The 18,821-nt window shown below is 47.4% G+C and overlaps 1 protein-coding gene across 5 annotated transcripts in view; it reads right to left on the bottom strand.

The window, feature by feature from the left end:
* Positions 1 to 704: 704 nt before the first annotated feature.
* The window catches only part of LOC123993029 (latent-transforming growth factor beta-binding protein 4-like), a 105,426-nt gene continuing 87,309 nt past the window's right edge, over positions 705 to 18,821 (bottom strand). For all 5 annotated transcript variants that reach the window (XM_046294766.1, XM_046294768.1, XM_046294765.1 and 2 more), the window contains 28 exons: positions 17,611 to 18,030; positions 16,609 to 16,725; positions 14,197 to 14,325; positions 13,763 to 13,888; positions 13,092 to 13,211; positions 12,805 to 12,924; positions 12,600 to 12,719; positions 12,363 to 12,482; positions 11,978 to 12,217; positions 11,718 to 11,837; positions 11,435 to 11,554; positions 11,205 to 11,324; positions 10,997 to 11,116; positions 9,787 to 9,912; positions 9,549 to 9,674; positions 9,061 to 9,189; positions 8,738 to 8,863; positions 8,020 to 8,145; positions 7,662 to 7,805; positions 7,121 to 7,378; positions 6,678 to 6,746; positions 6,313 to 6,441; positions 6,036 to 6,182; positions 5,402 to 5,554; positions 4,872 to 5,178; positions 4,495 to 4,784; positions 4,100 to 4,249; positions 705 to 2,222 (listed from right to left, as the gene is read on the bottom strand). In XM_046294766.1, the coding sequence (XP_046150722.1) occupies positions 2,089 to 2,222; positions 4,100 to 4,249; positions 4,495 to 4,784; positions 4,872 to 5,178; positions 5,402 to 5,554; positions 6,036 to 6,182; positions 6,313 to 6,441; positions 6,678 to 6,746; positions 7,121 to 7,378; positions 7,662 to 7,805; positions 8,020 to 8,145; positions 8,738 to 8,863; positions 9,061 to 9,189; positions 9,549 to 9,674; positions 9,787 to 9,912; positions 10,997 to 11,116; positions 11,205 to 11,324; positions 11,435 to 11,554; positions 11,718 to 11,837; positions 11,978 to 12,217; positions 12,363 to 12,482; positions 12,600 to 12,719; positions 12,805 to 12,924; positions 13,092 to 13,211; positions 13,763 to 13,888; positions 14,197 to 14,325; positions 16,609 to 16,725; positions 17,611 to 18,030 (4,406 nt within the window). In that variant the 3' untranslated portion in view covers positions 705 to 2,088. The remainder of the gene's footprint in view (positions 2,223 to 4,099; positions 4,250 to 4,494; positions 4,785 to 4,871; positions 5,179 to 5,401; positions 5,555 to 6,035; positions 6,183 to 6,312; positions 6,442 to 6,677; positions 6,747 to 7,120; positions 7,379 to 7,661; positions 7,806 to 8,019; positions 8,146 to 8,737; positions 8,864 to 9,060; positions 9,190 to 9,548; positions 9,675 to 9,786; positions 9,913 to 10,996; positions 11,117 to 11,204; positions 11,325 to 11,434; positions 11,555 to 11,717; positions 11,838 to 11,977; positions 12,218 to 12,362; positions 12,483 to 12,599; positions 12,720 to 12,804; positions 12,925 to 13,091; positions 13,212 to 13,762; positions 13,889 to 14,196; positions 14,326 to 16,608; positions 16,726 to 17,610; positions 18,031 to 18,821) is intronic.

The raw sequence follows: 18,821 nt of genomic DNA on the forward strand, positions 1-18,821 counted from the left end.
TAGCACTTGCAATCCGCAAGAGATAATTAAGTACGAAGTGAACCTCTTTAATCAGCTTTCGTAGTGTGTGGTGGAGAAGGATTGGCCTATAAAATAGATTAGACATGGGATCCTTATAAACACTACTGGGAATTAGGGTTCGAGTAGCAGGTAAATGGATTAGAGGCCTAGCCACAGACCATGAGTGAGAGAGGTGGAAACTGCTGTTATGACAGTGCAAGATAGGGACAGTGATAATGATGCTAATCCAAATTAGCCTGGCTACCCACACTCCGGCTAAACGCTACTTCTCCGCAATGAGTCTGGATCTGAGTACCTCTGCGACCCTTCACCAAATGGGAACACATTCTGATTTGGTCCAAAAACCAATAGGTTGAGACAAAGCTAGAACATATGCGGCGGTTTGAAAATGTGTCATTGGCATTTGATACTCTGATTGGTTAGAGACGATCCAATCGCTGATTGCTTTGTTTTCTACAACGCCCCTTGTGCCCCTCGTCACCACAAAGTATGTAGCGAACGACAAAACAGCAGAATAATTTAGTTTAAATCGTCAGGCTAAATAAAAATACTGTGTTATACCTACACCACTGGTTTACTCCCAATACTGAACCAGCTTCCAATATGTTACTACTTTATAACAACTACCTTGTAAAGTAAAAGTGTATACGATTCTGTCACAATGAATGAGATCCAAAAGCCACTTGGAATGGAAAGTGTGCAAATATATTTTCAAATCGTTTTCATAGCAATAATGATACAAAAATCACTGACAAAACAACGAACAAATTCCAGAAACAAATTTTAAAAAATGTACAAAGTTGTGACTAAAAAGTACACAAGAGCTAGGTCATCAACAAATACAGTGCATAGTGTTACACATCTTTAGGTGCTGAACGGTGGAAATGCTTTCGGGTTTGTTTCAGCTTGTGAACTACATCAGGAAGTAGGAACATTTACAGAGAAGCTTCTACTCACTGAAACAGATACCATTTGGTCAAAAAGTTCTCAATTGTAACTATGTACATGGTATTTTATCACGGATTGTGTTTTGATCACACAAACAACATTTCAAATTGTGAATACAAAGTCAACTATCTTATATCAGTTTTCAGGTACATTCGATTCTCATGAAAAAAAAAAAATCCAAATTGGCTACAAAAGTCGAAAGAAATCAAATGTACAGACACGTATGTCAGTGGTGTGTAGCTTCCGACATATACATTTCTATAAAATAATACAAGTTATCATTACATAAAGAGCAACTTAACTTTAAACAGCATAAATTAATACAAGAAGCAAAATCACAAAAACAAACACCGGCGGGGTTGTAAAATCAACAAATGGAGAGAATTACGAGTCACTGACATTTTAGAGTGACAGACATTTGGTTCAGCGATGTCGTGATGTTGCTGTGTTTTCTGTACATTCCAGCTAAAGAGAGCGTTCGTTAACAAAACATCCACAGACAGGGATTCTGTCTTAGACAAAGGCTCTGCTCGTCTGTAGCAGTAGCTTGTCATTATTGGTCTTAAGAGACTACACTGGCCCCATTCAATGGTTCCCGTCTGACTCAGGGTCGAGGCACAGAACACGGTGTGTTGATCACGATTGAGCTCAAAGTGAGCCATCTCAATGGGCCGGATCCTACCTGTAGATACGTGTGCGTATCGTTAGGATTCTGCACAATGTACGTTAACCTCTTTTTCACCACTACGCATTTCAACATCAAAGGAAAGGTTTGGCGAATGGACATATTTATTTACCTGCTTTATAACAGCAGTCTCGAGTGTATGTCCTTAGTTGAGCGTGTATGTGTATGTATAATGAGTTGTGTGTGCGCTGTATAGAACTCAAACTGTATTAATATCAGAGTTCTTTGGACTCAAATCTCTGTCAGACACTGTGCGTCAGTTACGTCGGCGTTTTCTTCAGAGAACAACCCCCTCAGCTTTTCTCTCGGGTCAGAAAATGGACAGGTACATTCGTGAGCCCCTGACCGAGCCTGTGGAGGCCAGAGGGAACACTTCCCCGGTAGCAGATAGGACTGATGAGTGGGGGAAGACAATGTTGAAAGTAGTAGCTGTGTTATGCTGCCACACAGTGGTTGGGCCGCCGGGACATGACGTAGCCCCGGTGGCACACGCAGCGATAGGAGCCGTCTGTGTCGATGCATCGGCCGTTCACACACGCGTTGTCAAGATCCACACACTCATTGATGTCTGGGCATAAGAAGGCAGAACAAAGACACAATTGAAAACACAAGCATGTGAATCAGTGAACGTCCAAATGTGTATACAGTGCATTTAGTAATTATTCAGAACCCTTCACTTTTCCAAATTTTGTTACGTTACAGCCTTATTCTAAAATGGATTATATAGTGTTTTTCTCCCCCATGTCAATCTACACAAAATACCCCATAATGACAAAGCAAACACATCTAAAAAAACAAACATTTTTGCTTAAAAAAATAGATAAATAAGGAAATATCACATTTACATAAGTATTCAGACCCTTTACTCAGTACTTGGTTGAAGCATCTTTGGCAGCAATGACAGCCTCGAGTCTACTTGGGTATGACGCTACAAGCTTGGCACACCTGATATTTGCAGAGTTTCTCCCATTCTTCTCTGCAGATCCTCTCAAGCTCTGTTAGGTTGGATGTTCGATTGGGTTCAAGTCCAGCCTCTGGCTGGGCCACTCAACATTCAGAGACTTGTCCCGTTGTCTTGGCTGTGTGCTTAGGGTCGTTGTCCTGTTGGAATGTGAACCTTCGCCCCAGTCTGAGGTCCTGAGAGCTCTGGAACAGGTTTTCATCAAGGATCTCTCTGTACTTTGCTCCGTTCATCTTTCCCTCGATCCTGACTAGTCGCACAGTTGCTGCCACTGAAAAACATCCCCACAGCATGATGCTGCATCCACCATGCTTCACTGTAGGGATGGTATTGGCCAGGTGATGAGCGGTGCCTAGTTTCCTCCAGAAGTGACGCTTGGCATTCAGGTCAAAAAGTTCAATCTTGGTTTCATCTGACCCGAGAATCTTATTTCTCATGTTCAGAGTCGTTTAGGTGCCTTTTGGCAAACTCCAAGCGTCCTGTCATGTGCCTTTTACTGAAGAGTGTCTTCCATCTGGCCAGGCTACCATAAAGGCCTGATTGGTGGAGTGCTGCAGAGACGGTTGTCCTTCAGGAAAGTTCTCCCATCGCCACTGAGGAACTCTGGAGCTCTGTCAGTGACCATCGGGTTCTTGGTCACCCAAGGCCCTTCTCCCCTGATTGCTCAGTTTGGATGGGTGGCCAGCTCTTAGAAAAGTCTTAGTGGTTCCAAACTTCTTCCATTTAAGTATGATGAAGGCCACTGTATTCTTGGGGACCTTCAATTCAGCAGACATTTTTTAGTACCCTTCCCCAGATCTGTGCCTCACTCAATCCTGTCTCTTAGCTCTACAGACAATTCCTTCGACCTCATGGCTTGGTTTTTGCTCTGACATGCACTGTCAACTGTGGGACTTTACATAGACAGGTGTGTGCCTTTCCAAATGATGTCCAATCAATTGAATTTACCACAGGTGGACAACAATCAAGTTGTAGAAAGATCTCAAGGACAATGAATGGAAACAGAGCTCAATTTCAAGTCTCATAGTAAAGGGTCTGAATACTTGTGTAAATAAGGTATTTCTGTTTTTATTTTTAATAAATGTGGAAAAATGTCTAAAAACCTGTTTTTCTGCTTTGTCATTATGGGGTGTTTTGTGTAGATTGATGAGGAAAAAATATAAATGAATCCATTTTACAATAAGGCTGTGATGTAACAAAATGTGGGAAAAGTGAAGGGGTCTGAATACTTTCCGAATGCACCGTATGTTCTGGTAGATGTGTAAAACGGTAAATATACACTAAATCTATGACATTTCTAGGTTCTCCATTGCACTGGTAAATCTAAAGATGTTACTGTAACATAAATGTCAATCTGAGAATAAGAGAATAGATTTAAAGGCATAAGGATCGAAGGACAAGTGAAAGGCAGGGAGTTTTGCATATAGACCATTGTGAATAGTTGAAGGGTTTGCCTTGTGGATTGTGTGAGGAGGGATACCTACCTATGCAGGCCATGGAGGTCATGTCCAGCTCGTAGCCCTCGTAGCAGTCACACGTGTATCCCTCCGCCACCCGGATACACCTGCCGTTCTCACAGCCGTGCAGTATCCCACAGTCCTCTGTGCTCAGGCCTGCATACGGCTCATATCGTCCTGGAGCGGGGAGAGGAGGAGGTGGTCAGAACTATGAACAGATAGCTCATCAAAACACGCATTCTTTACAGGGCCTAGGTTAAGTTCGCATCTTAAAATGAATGTGAAATATTTTGGGTAATGCAGCAGCATCGGCAAAATGACAGTAATGCCTTCCAGCAAGACTACTAATTTGACCTATTGAAAGCCCTAGAGGCTACAGTTACAACAGTAAATCCAGTAATGCACACGAAGAGAGGGCTTACTCTCATAGACTCTCCGTGGGCCACCACCACCACCTGGCCCCTGTCTGTCAGGGAACGGAGGGAAAGGGGGTCCCACACGCCAGGGTTCTGGCCCCTCCTCCTCCTCCTCCTCACTGTAGGGGTCACTGTCCGAGAGGGGGGCCAGACTCAGAGGGAGGCCCTCTCGGATGGGGGGAGGGGGTCGCGCCCCAAAGGCAAGCTCAGAACGAGGGTCTGGGAGGGTCCGGAAATGGGGTCTCGGAGGAGCGTCAGGCGGGCCGTAGTCGTCCTCGTCATAGTACCGCTCGGGACTGGGAGGGAGAAATCCAACATGTTTGACGAGAACATATCTTGATGTATGTGAATGAGTGAGTGTGGTGAATAGGGCAGTGTGTTACATGTATCCTGAGGGCCGTCTGTACGGGCTCTCTGGGACGCTGAAGGTGCTGGGCGTTCTGCTTCTGAAGCCAGACCTGCTGCCTCCCGCTGGTGTGTAGTCGTCATAGTCAGGCTGGGGGTACTCAGGCCTGCGGGGGATGGGGTCTGGGAAGGAGTCCGGTCCATTGGGCACGCGATACCCCACTCCTCCTCCTCCCTCTCCTCCTCTGCCGGGTCCTGGCCCTGGGTCCGGCCCGTAGGGGTCAGGGAAGGGGGGAGGAAACTCTGGGGGCCCCAGGAAGACGTTACAGCGAGCCGCATAGTCCTCTGACAGAGGGAGAGAAGGAAAAGAGGCGTAGACCAAAAATGACACTTTCCCCAAACTTTAAACATGCCCATAAACACAACACTGTTTCGAAACACAGGGCGCCATTTTCTTCTATCTTATGACAAAAATGCTAACACAGCAGATTGTTCAATGTAAATACTCATCCACATTCAGCGTGGCCGTAGTAGCGCATCAGTGAGTGTGTGGTCAGTCCAGTAGTACCTGAGTCTCTGGCAGGACACAGAGCACATTGCAGTCCCCAGCCCTCTCCATACAGACAGCAGCACTCTGTGAAGGTGACCTGTCCACCCAGCAGGGGGCTCTGACACACCAGGTCTGCTGTGACAAACTGCCAGCAGAACGATAGGTTCTCATCTGTAGGCACGAGGGAGAGCACAGGAATGAGGAGGGGAAGGGGGAGATGGAAAAGAGAGACAGATAGATGAATAAAAAAGGAAGATGGAGAAAGAGAGGCAAAGGAAGATGGAGAAAAAAGAGGGAACGATAGATGGGGAAAGGCGGAGAGAGAGAGAGATGAAAAACAGAGCCAGAGTGAGAGACCTCACAGCTTGAGCTAATACGGGACATTTGAGTAGTGTGGACTCATGAGGTGAGAGTGATTGTGGACTCATAAGGTGAGAGTGATTGTAGACTCATGAGGTGAGAGTCATTGTAGACTCATGAGGTGAGAGTCATTGGGGACTCATGAGGTGAGAGTCATTGGGGACTCATGAGGTGAGAGTCATTGGGGACTCATGAGGTGAGAGTCATTGGGGACTCATGAGGTGAGAGTGACTGGGGACTCATGAGGTGAGAGTGATTGGGGACTCCCGTCTCCCAGTGTGTGTGGTCTTACCCACGGCGAGGTCAGTGGAGTTGACACAGCTGCGCTGAGTGTCGTCCAACACAAGAGGAGGCTCGCAGGTACAGAAGTGTGAGCCTAATATGTTGACGCAGATTCCCCCTGGACAGCTGTCCTCCCCTGCCTCACACTCATCAACATCTACCAGGAGAGAGAGAGCGAGATGAGATTTTAGGAACCTACCCATTATGTACATCCATTAAGTTCAATCACAAATGCTAAAGTCTGGGTCAAAACAGCCCAATATCACGGATAAAGAAAGGCCGCTAACCGATGCACTCCAGAAACACGTCGTCGTAGTAGTAGCCAATGGTGCAGTAGCAGGAGTAGCCAGGGATGTTGTTGACACATACACCGCTCTTACACACCTCAGGGTGGAACAGCTTACACTCATCCACATCTGTGAGAGGTGAGAAAGGCCTGGATTATAGGTACAGGTCAAACATGAATACAAATCATGTGTGTCAAAATCAGCCATTATTGACAGCAACTCTGGAGAAATAAGAGTTTAAGTGCCTCGCTCAAGATTTTTCAATTAGTCGGCTCAGGGACTTGAACTAGTAACCTTTCGGGTTACCGGCCCAATGCTCTAACCGCTAGGCTACCTGCCGTGTGTGTATGTGAGATCGTCGTTACCTTTGTAGCTAAATGCTCCTGGCCCGGTAACATATCCTCGTCCGCTGGGGCACAACGCCTGGTGCTCGGCTGAACAGCACCCACAGGAAACAACAACAAGACATATCAGAGAGGAACACTTCACGACATCAGGGATAGCTTTTTCTGAGTGGGTTGTCAGGTGGATGTGACTCCAGGAGTCTAACCATCGACATACATATTGACTTTAGTCTTATACATAGACATACATGTATATACCCTAGAGGCCACAGCAGGCTGCTGAGGGGAGAACAGCTCAACGTAATGGCCGACATGGAGAAAACGGAATGGTATTCCACTTATTCCGCTCCAGCCATTACCACGAGACTGTTCTCCCCAATTACGGTGCCACCAACCTCCTGTGCTAGAGACATAGTCATACCATAGACATACTGTTGACATCAGTGTTGATCACTCGTCCCTACCTGTGCCTAGCGGAGGACAGGGGTCGTACTGGCAGCCCATGCCCCAGCCCTGGCCCACGGTGCAGCAGCACTCCTGCTGTGTGGTGTTGCGGGCCAGGACGCTGCACGAGCTCTGCTCCCCGGTGCTGTAGTAACACTCCCTGAACTCGCCAGGCCGGGCAGGGGGCAGCTGGGACGCATCGGGCTGACGCTGGGGACCGAGACCGGTGGTGGAGGAAGACGAAGAAGAGGAGGAGCCGCCAGGGTACGCCGGACGACCTGCGAGACACGTGGATTGATGTTTGAGGTGTGTGTGGCTATGGCTGCGCTGCTGACCACCAAGACAGTCCAGCGTTCCCTCATGAACAACAGGGGGCAGCAACGCCAAGGTGTTTGAATGGGCACTTGTTGCACAAACTGATGTTAAATGCCAATAAAACTGTGATGGCATTTGAAGCAGGGAAAGTGTTATTCCCATCAGGGAGTAGAAATGTATATTTTCATACGGTAAAAAACAAGATAATCCTGGAAAAGCACAATAGTGTTGGACAGCGTATAGTACCTGGTCGGGGCGTGCTGAGGCACTGTCCTGAGCGCGTATCAAACTCTTCCCCCTCTCCTGGACACTCACACATGAAGGAGCCATCCACATTCTCACAGTGCGCCGCGCCACACACGCCCTGCATAGTCTCACACTCGTTTTCATCTAGAGAGAGATGGAGAGAAAGCGAGAGATGGAGAAAAAGGAGAGAGAGAGAGAGAGAGAGAGAGAGAGAGAGAGAGAGAGAGAGAGAGAAATATAGGGCGAAAAGGTATAACCATGTAGACTAAATCAAGCAAAGACAATGACAATGATAGGACAGCAGAATGGCAACGTTTGTACACTTATCAGAGACTCGTGTATCTGTGTTGAGACGTACCCACACATCCCTTCCCATCGCTGGTGGCTGTGTAGCCCTGGTCACACATGCACTGGTATGTTCCAATTAGGTTCTGGCAGAACGCATGCTCCCCGCATACGGTCTCATTAGCGCACTCATTGATATCTGTGAGCGAGAAGAAGAAACAGAAGTGGAGAGAGAGATGACATCCCTCCCATGTGAATCAGAAATATGGTCTCTAGCATGGTCACTGTGTTCATTACAGTTAGGACAAACTTGACTCAATTGTTTAAAGGTATAAAGCAGCAGTTTGGTGAAAACAACTCAATGAGATACATCCCTCGATCCTTTTCATACTGTGTGCGTCGGTCTGTGTGTGTGTCACAGATGCATATCTGGGCAAGGAAAGGCGAACAGCACGGGCAGCCTTGTGACCGAGCCTCTGCGCGGCGAAAGCCTCCAACCCGGACACATCAATCAAACACCGCTGCCATGACGACCAACCCCTTACGGGCCCGCCCTCAGCCTGGATCCCACATCTGTGTGCAACCATTCCTTCACAAACTATCATGGCTAAACTGTATGACAGTATAGCGAGGACGGCATTCAATCTCTATTGACTGAGTTCCTCTGGTCCTCTCAGTAGCACAATAAATCAAGTGGATTCAGAAATAAGATAATAATCAAACAAATACATTCTTATATGTGGACCAGACTTAGTGGAGGATGAAGTCGATGAGGAAGAGATGGAACTGACCGACACACTCTCCGGTGCGGGTGACCCGGTAGCCCGGCTCACAGGAGGTGATACAACGGTAGGAGCCAACGGTGTTCTCACAACGCTGTGTCCGACACACTGCTCCCTCTGAGCACTCATCTACATCTGGGGGAGAGAGGGGGGGATGACACACACACACACACACACACACACACACACACACACACACACACACACACACACACACACACACACACACACACACACACACACACACACACACACACACACTTTAGCATCCCCATAGGCTCGAACGCTGTGCGCGTTACATAAAGGGACACGTAGTTGAGGTGTTGAGTTACCCAGACAGGCTGTCTTCTCTGGGTTGGTGGTGAATCCCACTTGGCACTGGCACTGGTAGGAGCCCTCTGTGTTGACACAGCGGCCATCCTGGCACGCCCCCGGGCCTGACCTGGCACACTCATCCACATCTGGACCCGCAATGACAACACGCCATTACATCACCACAGACAACCCCGCTGTGCCTACCGCCAAGCTAAGCAATCCTTTATCATGACGTTGTGCCCATGTCGTTTCATTGGATGTCATTCACTGTGTGAGAGGCTATGAGCAATATCATCTGTGTAAAGTAGCCGATAACTGAATATAATTACGAGTGCTTACCAGTATAGCCCTGCCAAGAGTTGTCAAAGTTAATGGGCAGTTTAAATTGCAGAGTAAACAACCCATGTCATGTCTATGTCATGAGTAGAGACGTCTCCATTCTGCAGGTTTAAGAGTAGCCTACAGCAATGCCAGTGGTGTGTACGAGATGGCGTGGAGGCCTCACCCAGGCAGGAGCTGCCGTCGCTGCTGGTGGTGTATCCCTGGGAGCACACACAGCGGTAGGAGCCCTCTGTGTTCACACACTCTCCCCTGGGGAAGCAGTACTCCCCCTCTAGACACTCGTTGACGTCTGTGAAGAGGCAAGACAAACAGCGTGACACAGAAAAGAGACAGCGACCCGCAGCGTGGTATATACACATCATCACAGCACGTCACCGACATCACCGTCGTCGGGTACTGACCTCTACACTGGCGTCCGAGGCCAGCGGTTCTGTAGCCTGGCTGACAGTCACAGCGGTAGGAGCCGTCCGTGTTCACGCACAGCCTCGCTGCACCACAGGTGTCAGGGCTCTGGCATTCATCCACATCTGAGGATGGGAAAGATGGGAGGGGGTGGGGGGGGTGCTCATTGGTACTGGCACGCACACACACCACTGCTTCATGTATAGGTCTTTCTGTCCCCCCTAAAAAGGGGTTAAACAGCATTCAAGTGGTTTCTCTTAAATCAACACAGCACCAATTGATTCTGTCCCTTATGGATATAACCTTTTGACAGTGAGACCTCGCCAACGAGACATCCATCCATTCCCAAGTGTTACATCCATACCTGAGGTGTTTCTGATTTACACTCTTATCCCTTTGAAGTCTAAACATCTGTTGCAGACTCTACTGGTTCACGTCGGCCCAGTCCAACAGCCAGACTTCTATTGAATACCTCTGAGTGATTCTCATATCACAGCAGAAACGTTACATTCATATGCATTTTTAATGTGGTCCCGTTTTTTATTTATTTTTATTTTAGGTAGAGGCAATGCACCCTGGTGGGATGGAGTGCGGTGTCCTGAAATGATACTAGGGCTGATGATTTGTGTGTCCCACGGGACAAAAAAACTGCTTAGATGTGAGTAAGAGGAGTAACCGAAGCCAGCAAGGGTGAAGTGAGGAGAGAAGAGGCGAGGAATGCAGAGAAGACTGCTGACTGCAGTGTGGAACTGGGCCGAGAGGGCCAATGGGTGGCCAACCCCCTTTGCTCACTCATCACCTACTGTAGGATGATGAACATTTGCCCGGTCACATTTGCTCTGTGTAGTTTATATAAACAGCTGTTGAAACAGCTCGATTCTGCAGCAAACTTTACTATGGTGACTGTCTTTGTCAAGCTGCGTCACCAATAACTCCAACAGTGTTCGTGACGTGATTGTCTGATTCCATGAAGCAGTATGAATGGAACGCAATCTCAAGTGGAAGGCGTGTGTGACGCGTTTCCTTATTAGGCAGAAATCTGCCGCCGTTTACAAATCACCTCCTCCCCTTGGCTGTAAAAGAGCCACAGAAACAAATGCAGCAGGCAAGTGTGAGAGCAGCAAAAACACAGTGACAAACCACGTCGACTACATGGACAGAATGCCTCGATTTGACTTGACATACTGCCTAACAGGCAGCTAGTCTTACCTGCGCATAACCCATCTCGCATGCCGTGGCCCGCTTTGCAGGCGATACACTTGTAGGAGCCTTCGGAATTCACACACCGTTGCCCAGGACACTGTGAGGGGTCTTCACATTCATCCAGGTCTAAAATGAAGCAGCTGGAGGTCACACATCTAGCAGAGTGATATGGAGCACGAATCATCATGTAAAAGTCAGACACATGCAGCCTCACCAATACAGATGCTGCCCTGCGGTGTGAACCCGGTGCGACAAACACACCGGTAGCTACCCGGAGTGTTTTCACAGCGACCGTTGGCACATAGGTTGGAGGTCTGGCGACACTCATCGATATCTGCGTGAAGGTATTAACATCAGTATTGATACAATTATCAATATGGAATACACATGTGTGTGTTTGTCTCTGTGTTTCTCTCTGTGTGTGTGTGTGTGTGTGTGGTTCACCTGTACACTGTCCGTTTCCAGCCTCAAAGCCTGGGCTACAGGCTACACATATGAAGGAGCCCTCAGAGTTGATACACTGCCGACCAGGACACTGCAGAGCGTTCTCACACTCATCGACATCTGGAGAAGCCGACAGATGTTATTCTTTACAATCCCTTAATGAAGTCGACAGAACAGAGGCCGTATCTAGTAGCGTTTCACTCGATTACGTGCTGAAGGAAGTCACACATTTGACTGCTCTTTATCGGCCGAAGTAATGTGCACGTTCCACGTGCAGTCTCACCTCCGCAGGTGTTGCCCTGTAGCCTGAAGCCAGATCGGCACGCACACTTGTAGCTTCCAGCCGTATTCTCACAACGGCCGTTAGCGCAGGGAGTGGGGCTGCGGAGGCACTCGTCAACATCTGCAACAACAACAATAGCAAAAAAAGAAAGATATATTTTATTAAAATATATATTTTTTAAAGACCTACGCTTACGGCTTATTGTGTAAGTGATCGGATCTACATGATTGAGTGTTGACAAAGGCCATGTTGTCTCCTACCTGTGCAGTGTCTGTCGACCAGCCCAAAGCCTGGCTTGCAGGACACACACTTGTATGAGCCCAGGGAGTTGACACACTCCTGGCCAGGGCACTGGGACGGGTCTGCACATTCATCCACGTCTGTACAGGTATCGCCGTGTAGTCTGTAGCCAGTGAGACACGCACAGCTGTAGCTACCCTGGGTGTTCTCGCAGTGACCGGTGGTGCATGGGCTGGGGGTCTGACGACACTCATCTATATCTGTAGGAATGGAGAGGAGATTGCTGAAAAAGGTAATTGCCCATTTCAAATACACTCTAAATGGATGTACTAATGGATGAATACATTTTAAAAATCACAGGCACACAGGTATACCTCAGAACACACAGAGGCAATGGGATTTTACCTGAGCATTGTCCATTGATCATGCTGAAGCCTGGCGTGCAGGACACACAGTTGTAAGAACCCTGAGAATTGACACAGGCCTGACCAGGACACCTCAAAGGGTCCTCACACTCATCCACATCTGAAACAGATAAGAGCCAGAACATTAATAGACGGGCAGATTTTTATTTTCCGAAGATCGACAGGTTCAAAAAGAGGGAATGTAGGTAAATACATTGGGTGGAGTCGTCGCTGGTACCTGTGCAGGTCTTGCCTTGTCGTTTGTATCCTGTGTGGCAAACACACCTGTAGCTCCCAGGAGTGTTCTCACAACGACCATTGGTGCAAAGGCTGGGGGTCTGATGGCACTCGTCAACGTCTACAACAGGGGGGGACACAGACCGTTAGTCAAAGGTTATTATTTGGTTTTGTGTATGGTTTTGCTTCAGGACAAGGGGTGTTACCTGAGCATTGTTCGTTGAGCAGGCCAAAGCCTGGCGGGCAAGACACACACTTGTATGATCCTGGAGAGTTGGCACAGGCCTGAACAGGACACCTCAAGGGGTCCTCACACTCATCCACATCTGGGGAAAGGGAGAATGATAGACTGGAAGTTTAATATGTCCAACTGACCAATAGTATAATTTCACAAACATCACGCAATCATTGGTGCGTGAAGATGGCAACATATACAGGACAGTACCTTCAGTAGTGAAATAATGTTGAATAGATGCAGAGATAGCTTCTTTACCTTTACATGCGTTTCCCTCTAGCGTGTACCCAGTGCGGCAGACACATTTGAAGCTACCAGGGCTATTCTCACAGCGGCCGTTGTTACAGGGGTTCGGAAGCTGACGACACTCGTCAATATCTGTGCCACCAAAAAAAAAGTTTGTCCGTTACTCAAAGACTTGACAGTTAACAGTTGTCTATTTCCTTCTAGAAGTATTACTGTACAGCTATCACAATCGACATAACATTCCTTATAACAATCCCAGTCATGAACATAATACTTATTGACTGCAGATGTTGAGGACGCCTCCCCTCATACCTTGACACTTCGTCTGTTGGAAGTTGGCTCTGAAGCCCGCAGAACACACACACCTGTAGCCGCCTGGCTACACCAGGGACTCTCAGAGAACACTGACCAGAGTACCAGACCCCATTTCCTAACCCTTGACCTCCAAGTCAGGGAGATGCCAGAAGGTCTCTCTCTATACCCAACAATACAGAGTAGCTGTTGTCTGAATAAACGTCCAGCGCACAGCTGCCGTGGCCAGCGACTGTGTGTGTGTGTGTGTGTGTGTGTGTGTGTGTGTGTGTGTGTGTGTGTGTGTGTGTGTGTGTGTGTGTGTGTGTGTGTGTGTGTGTGTGTGTGTGTGTGTGTGTGTGTGTGGTGTGTACAGTGGGGCGGGGCAGTACCTATACAGCTGGTGCCCCGGGGTCCCGGCTGGTATCCAGAGGGGCAGCTGCACCTGTAGCCCTCTTCTGTGTTCTGGCAGCGGCCGCTGCCACAGGGCGGGGGAGAAGCCCTGCACTCGTCTATGTCTGAAAGGAAGGGGGAGTGAGTGGGGTTAAAGAGGTCAAGAGGAGCCTGACCAACCCTACAGGTTGCAATCCAGCGGCCCCTCACGGGAGGGGATTGCAGTGGGATGCTTGTGGTACCGTAACCAGCCTGAAACGGACTCATCCATAATGACTAGCACATGTTCAATGACCGCACACTATAAATACAGCTGAGGCCCAGTGCAGCATCAGGAATAGCCAACATTGGGATGTGTATGTGTGTTTGATGCTTCCCAATAGTAGGTAAATAGTTCAATGAGCAACAGTGCCCTAAACAAAACGACATTCACCTTGACACTGAGTCTGCTGAGCGTTGAGTTGGTATCCCTCGTTACAGATGCAGGTATGTCTCCCTCCGGGCTGGTTCACACAATGGCCCTGTCCACACACCTGGGGCATGGTCTCACACACACCCCGCACTGGATGCCCAATCAGATGCACGCACGCACGCACACACACACACACACACACACACACACACACACACACACACACACACACACACACACACACACACACACACACACACACACACACACACACACACACACACTTAGCTTGTCTGTCACCGTTTCAAAAACAACTCCGAAGTGTGATCTTAGTTGTTATCTCATCCGCCTGAGGTTGTGAGAGGGAAGAGGGGATGACACAGCCACGGCAAATGGTGTGAGGAGCTTCTGATTTCATCTGGCTGCCTGATCTCTGTTTACATTGGAGAGCTGAACAACGAAGCTCTGACAAACACTCACCCAGAACCAAAAAAAGGTCCTTTAAAAAGTTATCTTATGGGGACAACCCTTTAAAGTTCGAAAAGGCACGTATTTCTTTCTAAGAGCTCACATATTTCTCAGGGACCATTATGAGGATTTATAGTCTCAGAACTCAGTTGTTATGGGGCAGATTCAAGGCTGTGGGCATAACAGTGTTCAATTCCAGGTTACAGCACAAAACGGGCACCTCGCTCACAAGAAAAATAGTTAGCAGCTCTTTGACCTTGAGATTCAATCCTGCCATCATGTGATAAACTAACAGTCCAAACATTTTGCGGCACAAACAGAGCATTGTACCCATCAGTTTACTGCTTATCTCTTGAGCCAGAGTTCCTGTGTGAGGGTACTCACTCTTTGAATCTCTCTTTGTATTGCAAAGAAGTGCATTAAAGAATGTAAAACGCTTTTTATCGACTGAGGTTTTGAAGTTGAGGTGTGTGTGAGTGTCAAATCAAATCCAAATCAAATTTGTATTGGTCACATACAATAGGTTAGCAGATGAAACTGCGAGCGTAGCGAAATGCTTGTGCCTCTAGTTCCGACAGGGCAGCAATATCTAACATGTACTCTAACAATTACACAACAACTACCTAATACACACAAATCTAAGTAAAGGAATAAGAATACTTACATATAAATATATGGATGAGCAATGACAGAGCAGCATAGGCAAGATGCAATAGATGGTATAAAATACAGTATATACATATGAGATGAGTAATGCAAGATATGTAAACATTATTAAAGTGGCATTAAAGTGACTAGTGATCCATTTATTAAAGTGGCCAATGATTTCAAGTCTGTATGTAGGCAGCAGCTTCTCTGTGCTAGTGATGGCTGTTTAACAGTCTGCTGGCCTTGAGATTGAAAAACAGCTTCTGTCTCTCCATTCCAGCTTTGATGCACCTGTACTGACCTCGCCTTGTAGATGGTAGTGGGGTGAACAGGCAGTGGCTCAAGTGGTTTTTGTCCTTGATGATCTTTTTGGCCTTCCTGTGACATCGGGTGCTGTAGGTGTACTGGAGGGCAGGTAGTTTGCCCCCTGTGATGCGTTTTGTGTAGACCGTACCACCCTCTGGAGAGTCTTGCGGTTGTGGGCGGTGCAGTTGCCATACCAGACAGTGATGCGACCCGAAAGGAAGCTCTCAATTGTGCATCTGTAAAAGTTTGTGAGGCTTTTAGGTGACAAACCAAATTTCTTCAACGTCCTAAGGTTGAAGAGGTGCTGTTGCGCCACACTTCTTCACCACACTGTCTGTGTGGGTGGACCATTTCAGTTTGTCTGTAATATGTACGCTGAGGAACTTAAAACTTTCCACCTTCTCCAAAGCTGTCCCATCGATGTGGATAGGGGGGTGCTCCCTCTGCTGTCTCCTGAAATCCACGATCATCTCCTTTGTTTTGTTGATGTTGAAGTGGAGGTGTGTGTGAGCATGCGTGTGTGGGACAGCGTCGGCTAAGTACTCTAGTGGAGCCAGAAAAGGCCAGAGCCAGAAACACATCTGATGTCTTTGAAGGTGGATAAAACCGCCAGTAAAAATCGACGCTACCAGAGAATTCAACTCCATCTACCCATGATTCTTAAGCACTCATTATTCTGTTCCCTTCTAAATGTGAACTCATGCTTTCAAGTGCTGTCACATAAAATGAGAGCAGAACAGACACAGGAAGACCATTTCTTGACTTCAATGGAGAACTTTGAGCTTTTCTCACTCCACAGTACAGACTCCAAACTATATGCTTCTTTGTTCTTGAGTCAGGTGTGGAGTACCATAGTTAAAAGTTCTAACAGGGAATGACATGGAGTTGGCAGTGTGAGAGGCCAGAAAGTTGAACCAGCGTTTATCTGCAGTTGACCTAATCTTGGAGCCATTACTGTATCAAGAAAAAACACTTTGTGGCTGTGGTGTTGTGGTGTACGATTTACAGTACCTGGCCTGGGGATGGGTGGGCGGGGCGTGACCAGAGGTGGGAGGGGCTGGGCAGGTCTCACTGGAGATACTGGCTGTCGGTCAACTGGAGGCCATTGGGTCTGAGTGAGGGGCCGAGCTGGAGAAACCAAAACCGGACCTAAACATTTACTGAGAATGTCTAGACACATTAGAGCTTCCGCTTTGTTGAGAAGCAGCAGCTTGATAAGAATGGTTTTTCTCACAGCCTTCTGGACACAAACATCAAACTTTAAATGTTCTAATTCTGTCTCAATAGTTGATGTTGCTATGTGGAAATGACAAGAGTATATGAAGGGTTTGATTCCAAAACACATTTTTTTTCTATGTGTATGAATTATGGCAGTTCTCATACTTTAAAAACATTGACTTTAGATGTGCTTTAGAATGTTTGTTTTTTTGGTTGCGAAATGCAAAATATCCATATCGTTTCATACCAAAATGTGCTATACCCAGAGACGTGTTTAGAGAGTTTAGATCCAGCGACGAGGAAACAATAATAGACTACAGGCTGCAAACATACGGAGGCCGAAAAACAGCGCACCTGTAAAACCACCATACAATTGTTCCAAAAGTTGCTTAACATGTCCAAAAAGAAAACTCACATAGTACACACGACACTGTTCACCCTCTGAATACAACATGGACAATGATATTTGCACAATTTAGTTGAAACAAATAGATCATTTGTATATTTATTTATTTACGTATCAATACTTTATTACATGCAACTGTTTAAAACCCAATCTGGACACTTTGTCTATTGACGTTCTGTTGGTTGGGGCGGATATATAGTGCTTTGCCACAAAGCGTGATCATTTGTCTCTCGAAAATAAAATATACTCTTTCATAAGATGTGGTTTTAATTAATGCATTTTACAAAAATTTCTGAAAATGGATATATTGCGTTCTGGAATGAAACTCTTCATAATCACTGTACATTGAGGAATCTCCTTGAGGTTGCTAGGGGCTACTGTCTACTCACCGGTCACCACCCGGGTGGGTCCTGCTGTAACAGAGCTGGCTGGAATGTGTGGTCTGCCCTGGGAGGACAGGGAGCCTCCACTGCTCCACTGCTCCACTGATGGCTGCTGGGGTCTGGTCTGAAGCGTGAGAGCGCCACCACCTGGCTGTTGGGGTCTGGTCGGAGTGGTGAGCAGAGTAGTGATACCTGGTTGTTGAGGCCTGGTTTGGGGAGTGAGAGAGCCTGAAGATTGTTGGTGACTAGTTTGGGGAGTCTGTGCACCACTACTGGCTGGTTGTTGTGGCCTGGTCTGTCCCGTGCTCTGGGATATGACAGGGGGACCTCCAGTCCCGTGCTGCTCCAGCAACCTCTGGTTGAACTGGATGACAGAGGCAGAGTAGTGGTAGCCAGGCCCTGCTGGGCAGATCTCCTTGAAAGCAACTTTCAGGAGCAAACAGAGAACGCCACAAGCAGGATTGAATTAGTTAGTATGTTTCATACCCATACATATACACAAACACACACACATATTTTATATAGCAAAAAAAGAAACGTCCCTTTTCAGGACCCTGTCTTTCAAAGACAATTCGTAAAAATCCAAATAACTTCACAGATTTTCATTGTAAAGGGTTTAAACACTGTTTCCCATGCTTTTTCAATTAATGAACATGCACCTGTGGAACGGTCACTAAGATACTAACAGCTTACAGACAGTCGGCAATTAAGGTCACAGTTATGAAAACTTAGGACACTAAAGAGGCCTTTCTACTGACTCTGAAAAACACCAAAAGAAAGCTGCCTAGGGTCCCTGCTCATCTGTGTGAACGTGCCTTAGGCATACTGCAAGAAGGCATGAGGACTGCAGATGTGTCCAGGGCAATAAATTGCAATGTCCGTACTGTGAGACGCCGAAGACAGTGCTACAGGGAGACAGGACGGACAGCTGATCGTCCTCGCAGTGGCAGACCACGTGTAACAACATCTGCACAGGATCAGTACATCCAAACATCAAACCTGCGAGACAGGTGCAGGATGGCAGCAACAACGTTCTGAGTTACACCAGGAACGCACAATCTCTCCATCAGTGCTCAGACTGTCCCCAATAGGCTGAGAGAGGCTGGACTGAGGGCTTGTAGGCCTGTTGTAAGGCAGGTCCTCACCAGACATCACCAGCAACAACATCGCCTATGGGCACAAACCTACCATCGCTGGACCAGAGAGGACTGGCAAAA

Source organism: Oncorhynchus gorbuscha, linkage group LG13 (genome assembly GCF_021184085.1).
Source record: "Oncorhynchus gorbuscha isolate QuinsamMale2020 ecotype Even-year linkage group LG13, OgorEven_v1.0, whole genome shotgun sequence".
Lineage (NCBI taxonomy): Eukaryota > Metazoa > Chordata > Actinopteri > Salmoniformes > Salmonidae > Oncorhynchus > Oncorhynchus gorbuscha.